General features: G+C 33.8%; 1 protein-coding gene across 1 annotated transcript; it reads right to left on the bottom strand.

Annotated features, from left to right (window-relative positions):
* Positions 1 to 143: 143 nt before the first annotated feature.
* LOC145297837 (uncharacterized) lies at positions 144 to 10,968 on the bottom strand. Its single transcript, XM_080144167.1, has 2 exons — positions 10,708 to 10,968; positions 144 to 5,552 (listed from the first exon to the last, which is right to left on the bottom strand). The coding sequence occupies exon 2, from the start codon at positions 3,564 to 3,566 to the stop codon at positions 1,914 to 1,916; it is 1,653 nt and encodes a 550-aa protein (XP_080000293.1). The 5' UTR covers positions 3,567 to 5,552; positions 10,708 to 10,968; the 3' UTR covers positions 144 to 1,913.
* Positions 10,969 to 12,501: the final 1,533 nt, after the last annotated feature.

Below are 12,501 nucleotides of genomic sequence, written 5' to 3'. Positions count from 1 at the left end.
CTACTAAAACCTAATTTGCCCGTGCCTGGCCTCGTGGGCAAAATTGTGAAATCCAGATTTGGAGCTACAAAATTGTGATTCCATCCCTCATCAACCACACCAGAATCTTCCCTATAACCTGGTTGAGTGACACTCTATTTTAATCATCAGAATTATCATCACTTTCTCCTTCATTGATATATTCATCATCACTAGCATTGATTCAGAACCATACTCCTGATCAAATTCGCCTTCATCTGAATCAGTATTTGTCTCTTTATCCAACACTTGTTGCACAGTGAAACCCCTAGGTTTTGCTCTTTTACCTATCAAAGTGCTTGGTTCGTCATTAGCTTGCTTAATGGCTACTTTAGTCAACAAAACAACTCACAACTTCGCCAAAACAAAGGAAACCAAAGCGGCGATTGGGTAGCTATTTTTAGTTCCCTGACAACACAAAAACATGTGGTCAGAAAAATACCAGCTTAGCAGTAACTCAGTGGTCTGTTTGGAAACTACTGGTTATATTGGTAACTTGGTCTGGTAGGGTTAATCACTATTATCTTTACTTTTTTTTACTCATGTTCACCCCTAACAAGGCATATCACCACTTGGACATGAGGGGCAACTATTTGGAACCATGCCTAGGAAAAATGAACAAAATGTTGGATTATTTTACATTTAAACTTCTACATAACAGTACAGTCAGGGAAGCAGGTAACAGGAAAGGACTTCCAAGGTCTTGCTATTCAAGGGAAGACATTATTAGAGTAGAAAGCTTTCTGCCATTTAGGGACCTCAGCAGTGAATGGGTGTGATTTTGTTGCTAAGCAGGTTTGTTGGGGATATGTACGTTGAGAGGGCACTTTAATAAAAACATGTATTGTCGTTCCAACAAAATAAATCGTTTGAATGTTTACAATTAAAATTAATAGGGGTAATGAGAGAGATAAAATGAAGAGAATGAAATCAGAAACTGTAATATAATGATGGCGATTTGAAAAGCAACTATTTATTAATATGAAACTTGAATTTAAAGATGACGGAGAAAAGAATGGGTGTTACAAAATGAAGACGGTTAGAGAATGACATATTTTCTGTTAAATCAGATTCATACATTTCTCACCGAATGTTTTGAATGTTTCGAATTAAAATTGAGTTTTTCAAAACATGAGTCACACTGCACAAGAACATGGCTTTTCTTATTTTACTGAGTTTTAAGAGATCAAAAATTAGCCTCCTCCAGCACCTAACATTTGATCACATTAATAGTTGAAAATACTCTATACATATTCATAAAACTAATTTCTGAGTTAAATTTTTATTTTTTGAATATGTAAAATCAAAATTAATTTTTTTAAAGGAAGAATCACATTTGTCTTGACAAATATGCTTTGAAAGAAAAACACATTCTTGTAACAAAATGGAAGTCAGTGGATATTCTCATGAATTGATCCATTAAAATTTTTGAATGTTTATGAGAAAATTGAGTTTTTGAAAAGCAATAATCACGCAATACAAGAATATGGCTTTTCTTTTCTTCATTAGGTCAGTTGCCTTTATATTAACAAGTGCAATGTTTATGTTATTTTTTAATCATTTTTAGTGTATGTTCGCAGATGTTTGAACATCTGTAAAACTGCATCTCTCAACATATCTCTCAAACTTTTTGAAATATTTTGTTACAGCTAAGACCAGGCATATTATCAGATGCTAGAAATTCATCCACGATTTAATTTTTTTATTCAAATTTCTAACCATTCTGTTCAAACTGGGGACCGGACATTCTACCAGATGACAGACATTCACTTGATATCTCATATATTGTTTTAACTTTCATCCTTAATGTTTTAATTTTATCATTTTTGTTTTTGCTGGGGATAAGGCATTCTATCAGATGTCAGACATTAACTCACACCTGGGAGTGATTTGTTTTAAGCTTCTAACTGTTCCTTTGCATGTGTTCTCATGTGTCTCAACAAATGTGCTTTCTGAATGAAAGCAGATCCGCACTTTTCACAAGGAAACGGACGCTCACCAGTGTGCTTACGACGATGTGAAATCAATGCAGATTGTTGGGTGAAACGTGAACTACACTCGCTGCAAGCATACGGTCTTTCCCCCGAATGCTTGCGACGATGCACGATTAATTCGGCTTTTTGAACGAACGCAGATTCGCATTCTTCGCAACGATATGGCTTTTCACCACTATGCTTCCGGAGATGGATAACTAACGCAGCTTTGTGAGTAAAACGAGTGCCACACTCCGTACAAGAGAATGGCTTCTCCCCACTGTGAGTTCTTCGGTGAACGACCAACGTCGATTTCTGGCAAAAGGACCTGCCGCATGTTTCGCAAGAATATGGTTTCTCTCCGGTGTGTGTTCGAACATGGGCAACCAAGTTGGCTTTGTCACTGAAAGACGAATTGCAGAATTCACAAGAAAATGGACGCTCATTGGTATGTGTTCGAATATGTCCGATCAGACGGGTTTTTAACGTGAACGAGGCATCACACAATGTGCACCTAAACGGACGCTCACCAGAGTGCCGACGCATGTGGACCACTAACGCTGATTTCCGGATGAACGACGAACCACATTCTGTGCATAAATGCGGCTTTTCCCCAGAGTGAATCCTCAGATGGACGCTTAGTGCCGATTTCTGCACAAAAGATGATCCGCACTTGTCACAAGAATATGGACGCTCGCCACTGTGTGTTCGAAGATGGACAACCAACGCTGATTTCTGCGTGAAAGAAGAGTCACATATTGTACAAGAAAATGGACGCTCACCACTGTGTGTTCGAAGATGCACAACTAACGTTGCTTTTTGACCGAAAGAAGAACCACATACATCACAACAAAATGGCTTCTCACCAGTGTGAGTTCTCACATGGGCAACTAAATTGGCATCGTCTGTAAAAGAAGAGTTGCATACCTCGCAGCAATATCGTTTCTCGTTATTATGTTTTCGCATATGCGCCACCAGGTGCACCTTCAGTGTGAAAGAAGAGCCACAAACATCGCAACAAAATGGCCTCTCTCCACTGTGAGTTCTCATATGTCCGACAAGACGAGCTTTCAGTGTATAGGAAGCTCCACACAATTCACATGAGAAAGGCTTTTCCTTTGTATGTGTTCGCATATGTATTGTCAACGCTGATTTCCGAATAAAAGCCGCATTGCAAACCAAACACTTATGCCGCTTTTCACCCGTGTGGCTTCGCATGTGCACAACCAATGCCGTTCGATGCGTGAAAGTTGACGGGCAAATCGAGCATGCATGTGGCTTTTCACCTGTGTGAATTCGTGAATGCTCGATTGACGCTTTTTTCTGATTGAACGACGCATCACAGAATTCGCATTTAAATGGTTTTTCTCCCGTGTGAATTCGAACATGTTCAGTCAAATGTGATTTGCGCTTGAATGAAGATCCACAAAATTCACAAGAAAATGGACGTTCGTTCGTATGCGTTCGCATGTGAATTAAGACATTCGAATTTCGTGAACTTGAAAAATCACAGATTTTGCAAGAATATAAGTTTGCACCCGATGCTTTTTCATGGCTTCCTGACCTGGTTGACATATTAAAAGAATCACAATTTTGTTTTTTATGATTTTGGTTTCTTTGCAATGCAAAGATATAATTTTGTCCAATTTGAAGGTAATTTGTAAAAATATTGTTTACACCATATCAGACATTTTGTTTCAAAGATGAACAATTCATAAGTGAATAAACATTTTACTCTCTTGTGTGTGTACATATATGCCTTTTAAATTGATAAAAAATTGAGTTTTTTTATCCAATTTGAAGACAATTTGTAAGAATATTAAATTTTCTTGTTGTGTATATATATTTTTAATCGAATAAGTTTTGTTTGTGATTTGGATATCAATTTTACATTAATATTAATTGTCACAAATCGGTTTTTCCATTTTTCCTGACAAATAGGAGTCAAAAATTGTTTTTATGATTTTCGTTTTTTAGTGTGATATTTTGGTCAATTTTAAATGTACCTGAAACTAATTCACAAACTTAAGAATATTGTTTGTTGAAGACTTTTATGCTGATACAAGCAAGGATAAACGATTCATAAACTGATAAGCATATTATTATTAAAAGATAATTTTTTTTACTGTTTGTAATTTGGATGTTGCATGAAATGTTACATTCATATAAACAGGACCAATTTCCATTTTGCAGTCAAGATGTACAAATTTTACTCAGTATTTTAAAATTTCATTGAAAAGTGCTATTAAGTTAATAATAAAAATAATTGTTTAAAATCTTGCTTTATAAAATTCCTTGTTTTGGGGTCGGTGGTTTCATATTACCATAAAACTGATCAAAAAAAAAAGCTGCACTTTTTTAAAATCTCTTTTCAATAGACTTTAATCTTGTTTGTTATTGCATTTACAATGGAATCCTTTGCCTTTTTTTTTAGATGATTTCTGTTAGAAAATAATAATCCATTTAACTTCATCAAACAGAAATATCTGTAAAGCAATTCCATTTAAATTCCTATCAAATTCCTAAGTATCAGTTTTAACATCATAAGAATTTTTACAGAATAGAAGTCTACCTTACTAGATTACATAAACAGGTGAATATAAGAGTTTTGATTTTGGTATCATATAAAATTTTACACCAATGCAAACAAGATGCATATCAATTTTCTTAAGACATTAACAAAATTACATGTAAAAATTGATTAATACCAGACAATAAGTTGACTTTAATCTGATTGTTGTATTCACCAAAAAAACAAGTGAAGCCTTCCGATTTCTTAGATATCTGCTCAGCCTACTTAAAAAAAATGGGACTATTTTATTTTATAACTGATTAAAAACACACAATGAGTATGTTGTCTTTTTCTCACATTAAACAAAATTGCACTCCACACAAATTTTCCTTGGTATTTAAAGTTTGTCGAAATGACATGAACATTCACAACAAATTTAGATTTTATTCACCACCTATTTTCAAACATTTGTAGCAAAAATCTAAGTCCCTTTATCTTTAACATTAACTTAGCATAAATCTACAAAGAACAATTCCAAGAATGAGAATCCTCAATCACAGATTTCAATCAACAAAAAAGTGGTTGAAACGAATGTTTTTACTTTTTAATCCTTTAATAAATCTGTTTTTATTTCTTTTTTCAATCGATAATCAAAACCACCTAAATTTCCAACATAATTGGTTAAAAATCGCTATCAATCAAAAACCTAAAAATTTGTTTCAATTTCTGTAGAGATTTGTTAACACTTCCACTTTATAAAATTCCTTTCCTAAAATTGTTGGACTTCATAAAACTGATTAAAAACACTGTTTCATCTTTTTCAGGTAGATTTTACACTTCTTGTTTGTTGTTGAATTCAGTTTTATAAGACATTTTTCCATTCAGTTTGTGACTGCATTTTACTTTAAAAACTGATCAAAAACAATCTTTGTTTCTATCAGTTTCAATCTTGTTATTGCATTCAAAACGTATCAGGCATTGAATCCTTCAGTTTCTTCAGATGTCTTTCATAAGAAAACGATCCATTTAGATTCAGCAAACAGAAATATCTGAAAAAGTAATTTGAATTCTATTATCAACAGTCAAATTCATAAACATTTTATCAGATCAGAGCATAAGCAATTTAACTAGAAAAAATGAATTCAACAATTTAAAGATAATAGTTGATATCAATTGTCAAATGTACTCTTACTGTTCCAAATGGATTCTTATTCTGACAAAGTGCTCACCCCACATGCAAAATGACTAAAAACGTAATTGTATCAGAATTGTCAAATCACTACTAGTTACTAACTGAGCAGATTCTTGGTTTGATTCCACCTTTCTGAAATATTTATTTCTAGCAACTTATAGGAGTAAACTTCTTTATTTGAGATGGATATTAGTAGTGTTCAATGGATCAATTTAACAAAACTAATAAAATGCTTCAGTAAAATGTGAAGTTATTTTCACATGAATGCAATCCTGGAAAGTGACAAACGGTCATAATTTAAAAAATTGACAAGAAAATGTGAGCAAAGAACACAAACGTGACTTTAGTGAAATGGCATTTTATTTATGTATGCTTGAGTAGGTTAATATGTGTGTTTATCCTTCACGTTTTATATATATTATATAGTATTGCTCTCCTTCATAGTGTTGAGCTTTTCTTATCTTGATAAGTTTTGCTTTGTCAAAGATTTACTCTTTGATAACAATTATTTTATGGTGGGAAATATTATTTAAATAAAAATCATGTGAAGAGTTTTTTATGGTTTGTTTTACAACAAACAGAGGTACAAAATGAAATGGTTGAAAAACAATAGGTATGCACAAAATGAATCGCTGATTTCCAAAATGTTGATGGCCCCTCCCATCACTTAAGAATTCACCAAAATTCAGGAAATCAGCCATTTTTAATGACATTTGAAGTATTTATAAATTAATGATCACAGAATATAATGAATCTATTATTTTTTTAAAATCTTAACGAAAATGTATTATTTTATCTAAACATAAAACACGATTACTAAAATTATAGTTTTACGTACTAAAAAAAAACTCACATTTATTTTTGTTTTTTTATCAAATTTTAGAATTTGAGAACTGGAGCAACCCCAGTGGAGCATTTTTTGAATAGTATAGTAGAAATAAGATCAGGTTCACTTGCCTTTGAGGTGTCTAGCATTTTTTATATCATGAACTTGCAAGTCATCGGGCATGGTTTCTTTCCCCAAATGCAAAATCTGGGAGGGAGTGGTCAGCTGGATCCAAAATGGAGTTGGAGGCAAACTGTCGGGCAAGCAGAGTAGCCCTCTCAGTTGCTGTTCAGACAAACTCAAGGCTGTTGGATAGTAATTGTTGATTCCCCATTATTTACCACATTCTTATCAATTTTCCAAAAAAATCATGAATTCCTAATTTCTGCAACTCAATTGGTTTTCTGGTGGCTTCAGTATATCTTCTCTTAGTTGCAGCTATTTCGTTCTTACAATTACTTCTAGCTTCTCTATATTTTTTTTTTATTTAGACTGGACTTGTGTTGAATTAATATGTGGTGTGAATGTTGCCTTTGAGCAAAAACAGTTTCATAATCAGAAGTGAACTTTCGTGTGGGAATATATACTTTAATTGCTGATTTGAATAATTCAGTGCTCTCATTTGTGCACTGTTCTGCATGAAGAGAAAAGATATTTCTCCTGTGAGCATCTCTGATGTGATCCTTGATGGCTTCCTAGTCAACATTCTAGTAGTAACTTGTCATCTTGAGCAATAGCTCTTCAAGTTGTGGCTGAGAATTTAGGGTGATGTATATCATTACTACAACATGATTAGCATTTCTGAGTGAGTAATGGGTATTTGTTACACAATTAGTATGAGACCCCTGAGAATGGATTACTTAGTCTATAAAATACACTCGGAATCGAGAAACAGTGAGGAGTTAGTCTTGATACTACAGCATTCAAGGGTCGATATTGATACAATGTACCATTGTGCAACAAACTTGTTATAACTTACTCTGTGTGTTGAGTTTAATTATTTTATAATGATTATATTCCCAAACGAAAATATCAACTCTCCTCGAAAACTATGGTCAGAAATAGATCTAGATGTAGGACTTGCTAATCCTGTTAATCTGGGAGATGGGTTGGAAATATTACTGTGTCAGGTAATAGGATATAGAAAAGTTATGTGTGATGCTACTAGCTGTGTGTGTAGAACTCGAGAAATCAAATCAATTATTGTGGTTGCCATTAACGTCATTTAATACATGTACTTAGGCACTGGTATCTAGGGCAAGTGCTGCATCTATGCTGTCAAAGACATAGTTGATTCGGACACAGTCCTGAGAGGAGGAAGAAAGGTAGAGGAAGTAACGCCATGTTGCAAGTTTAGTCTAAAGTACATACAATCTTGATTGTCTTATTCTAGTTTGGCTTCCCAAATCAAGGAAAGGATGTTATGAATATAGACTACAAGTCAGTACATGTGTCTGTCTGAGTTCTTATGACAAAGTGGGATATAACTAGACATGTTAAAGTAGTTAGAGGGGACGGAGAAGTATAGGTTAGTTTCACTTAGTGTTAGATATCCAGGGAATTTGCTAGGAGAAATGCATCCACATCATCTAAGTCAGTTCTAAAATCGCGGATATCTGCAAATGCAAGCCTCAAGGGAGGAGGCGAATTGGTGTTCTTTGAGTTTGCATCTGGATTGATTATTATTTTGGGGGGGGATTGAATTGTCATTTCAATTAATAATTTTGTTTTAGGGTGGGAGAGGCTGGACAAAGTAGATGTGCATTGCCACAAACATGCAACACAAGTAGACCATAAGTTGACTCCTCGTCCACAGAAAAGTGGCCTCGGGAAAGCCCACAAGAAATTAATGCAGGGTCACTTTCCATGTACTACATGGCAATGCAAACATCCCGATATTATACAACTGATGATAGAGCATCTGGACTCTTGTACTGTCAGTCAGAATACAGCAGCCAACCAAACTGTCAAACCCGTACCCTCAAACCTGTAAAATATGAGTGGCCCAGTCCAATCGCGTGAGCATACATAGCAAACAAGCACATCAATATCTATCGGATTTGAATGAGTAATAAATATGTTTGATGGATTAATAAATACATTAGAATAAGAATAGCATAAAGAGTTAAAGTATGATTCAAAATGAAATTAGAATTTTAGATTTTGGCTTTCATGCATAAACAAACACCACTACTTACTTCAGCCAAACTAAAGGAAATAAAGAAATAAAAATATCTACGTAATATACATAACTAGCATTGTCCGGTCATAAAATATGGATAACATTATATTTTAATTAATGTAGAATTCTTATTTATTATAAACAGTAGGTATTAAACATAACATTAAATTCCTTTAAAAATTATAAAGTAGAAAAGCCTTGTATAGTTTAACAGGTGCTTCTGCAGGTTAATTAACTACTTTTCTGTCAGTACCGCACTGACATTTACTAAGTAGAAGTACCATTTAAGATTTCACAAAAATTCTGTTCTTACATTTGGGTGTTGTGATAGCCACCTGCAAAATGTAAATGCAGAATTTTTGTGAACTGTAGAACAGTACTTCTACTCGGTAAATGTTGGCTAATTACTTACAGAAAAATGGTTAATTAAACTGTAGAAGTACCTGTTAAACTATACAAGTTCTATAATTGAATACCCCCACCACAAAAGAATGAAAAACATGTTTTTGTAAACCACTCGTAAAAACTTACTGACAACATTATTTTTTACTATTTAATGAGGTGAAAACTATTTTTTATTTTATGAAAAGTATTTCTTTTAATTTAAAATGTCTGCCATGTATTCATGCACCTCGTGAAACGTCATGTGACTGCGCATGTCAAGTATTTGTAAGTAAAAAACCGCTACTGCACTCAGCATAAACGAGGGTAGTGAAATGACACAAAATAGTCCCAGGATGCAGGGGTTAATACTATGCAAACAGTACATTTGCAACGAGTTTGAATATCAGATTCATTGTCAACAACCCCAAAAGCCCCTAAAAAACAAATTAGAGTGTCCAGTGTTCTGTCGTAGTTAAAGGTAACATTTACCATAATTTTTTTATTTCTTTCCACTTTAACAATCAGCTTTAAAATGACGACTTTGCACGGTTTTCGTGTAAGCTGAAGGCTGATTCTGCATTTAAATTTGCCGCAAACAAGTAATTTTCAAGATATTAAACAATGTAATTCTGGTAAATTTTTACTTAACAATCACCTTTAAAATGACGACTTTTATAGGTTTTCAGTATGCTGAAAAGAAAATGAATACTGCATTTAAATTTGTTGCGGACAAGTAGTTTTCCGTATATTAAGCAATGTAATTCCTTATGCTATCAGTAGGGCTATGACAACAGCATATTCTTTTAACTGTTTTGACTCTCAGGTGTGTGTATCCGTTGATATCGTATATGCTTTTATATAGAGTGATATGTTTCTCAGGTGATAAACTGTGTCTGTGTCGGATATATACTCGAGAGTCAAAACAATGAAAAGCATGCTGTTGTCATAGGCCTTGTTATCAGTAATGGTCATTTCTGTATGCGCAAGTGCATGCATATTTTTGACGCTTGCATGTACAGAAATGGCCCCCACTGATAACATCAGGAATTACATTGCTTAATATCCGGAAAAACTAATTGTTTGCAACAAATTTAAATGCAGTATTCGTTTTCAGCATACCCGAAAACTTACCACGATCGTCATTTTAAAAGTGATTGCTAAGGTTGAAAGTAAGTAAAATTTTACAAAAAAAAAAAAAAAAGCTTTCCGCAGACCCAAAAACAACAACAACAAATCACTATGTGGCCAGAAAGTGGGTGCTCAATTTACCGTAAGTTTATATAGAAAACTGATTTCCACTTTTTGAAAAAGATTTCTCTGCGCTATTTTTTAAATGTTATATTCGTTTTCCGAAAACCTATATAAATCGTCATGGTAAAGTTTTTGGTTTTTTTTGTTTTTGTTTTCTTTCTCAGGAGGTGGGGGGGGGGAGAAGAATCTTTACATTAAGCAAATATATTCATGAAACGAGATGTTATGTTTTGTTTCATCAGAAAAAAAAAAAAGAAACGTGAGATGAACTTTTTAAGTTTGTGTGTGTGTGTGTGTTAAAAAAATAAATGTTACAAATTTTGGCTGTTATAAAATATTATTACGAAAAACAAATGCGAAAAATCTTACCTTTCATTGGAAAAAAAAACTGATTTCTTTTGTGTTGAAAAACAATAAAATTTTGGTCGATTTGTGATTTCTTTGTTTTGAAATCGAAAATATTTCTGCTTTTTTTTTTCGATTGTTCTAACGAGAAAAGATTGCATAGAAAATTTTTAAAAAATACACACGCAATGTAAATGTGAATCTTTTTTAAAAACAAAACATTTTTACTAATTAAGGAGCCATGCATGAAACGGTGTAAACCATTATTATGTTCCTCATGTAAAAATGTCCGTTTATTAAAATGAGTATATTGCAATATTTATTTGGTATTATTGTGAACACCGTCCGTTAAATGCCCCCCCCCCCTTCATCTGACCATCTCTCCAAAATATGATTCTACCTTTTTAGGCATCTTGAGAAACTTTAATGAAAGATAAACAGACTCTCAAGATTTGAATAACTCAACATGAATTCAAATCAAACAAAAATTTATTTTCATATTTTAGTATCTTTTTTGTTAATAAAAAGAATAGAGAAAAAATAGATAACGTATACAAGAAAAGCAAACGGTTTTTTTATAACTGATGTAGTGTTGAGACTGTAGAGGATCAGATTCGTATATTTACAGTTTCAGCAATACAAAACAAAACAAACAAAAATGTAAAATTATCTACTTTCGTACCAGATAACGTTTGTAAGGCTGTATAATTATTTAAAAGTATTATTTTTTTATTATTTTTAATTGCTATCCCTGTCTTTATAATTTATTTTGAGATCAATAGTCGGTGTGTGTGTGTGTGTGTGTGTGTGTATGCTGGCTCTACTGAAAATATAAATTACAATATCTCTATTTCTAATATTATATAAAAGAAACTTTCTGTGTGTGTGTGTGTGTATTAGTTCGTTCCTTATGGACTCGAAAACGGCTGGGCTGATTTTTATGAAATCTTACACGAAGGTACTTTCTGTGCTTGGTACTGTTTTTAGATAAGTTTCGTATCAGAATTCCTTCAGCAGGTATCGATAATCGATAATCGAAATAATCCGAGGAAAGAAGGAACAGGCGATTTGAACCAAAGTTAACACCTTACAAAGCCTAACATCACAAGGACATTTGAGAAGTTTTATTAACACATAACTGAAAGGTTTGGCAAATAAAATGAAGAGTAGGTTCTTTGATATAACAGAGGTGCGGGTGCGTTCGAAATGAATGTGTCTCTTTAGATCACAATTGAACCATGGTACTTGACTTTTGCATTTTAAAACTTTAATGCAAGCCATTAATGTTATAAAATATGTTTCATTATCATTCATATGTGCATGGTAATCGATAAAATAAGCATGTGTGATATCGATTGAGATTGTCGGACTGACTTCCTCATCTTGGTTGTTATTGTCACAACGTTTCGGCCGTTTTGCCCTCCGGCCTTCGTCAGGTGTTTTGTATCGAACTGGGGAACCGTTTGTTAGGAGTCTCGAACCCAACCCTTTATTATTATTACGGGGGTACCCTGTTCGGACTCCAGCTAGTTACCCAAAGGTGCTGAGTTCAATCCTGAACGAAGGCAGTGAAAAAGTAACATTCAAAACAGAGAATCAGCAACTATGTCCCAGAGCCTAGCTGGAGTCCGAACACGGTACCCCGTAATAATAATAAAGGGTTGGGTTCGAGACTCCTAACAAACGGTTCCCCAGTTCGATACAAAACACCTGACGAAGGCCGGAGAAACGTTGTGACAATAACAACCAAAATGAGGAAGTCAGTCCGACAATCTCAATCAATGAAAACACCTCATCTCAAAAATACAGATAATTACT

The sequence above is a fragment of the Euprymna scolopes genome, chromosome 18 (assembly GCF_053919585.1).
Source record: "Euprymna scolopes isolate OS-2025 chromosome 18, ASM5391958v1, whole genome shotgun sequence".
In the NCBI taxonomy this organism is placed as follows: Eukaryota; Metazoa; Mollusca; class Cephalopoda; order Sepiida; family Sepiolidae; genus Euprymna; species Euprymna scolopes.
The sequence above is the reverse complement of the archived record's forward strand: the minus strand, read 5'-3'. Positions and strand labels throughout refer to the sequence as shown.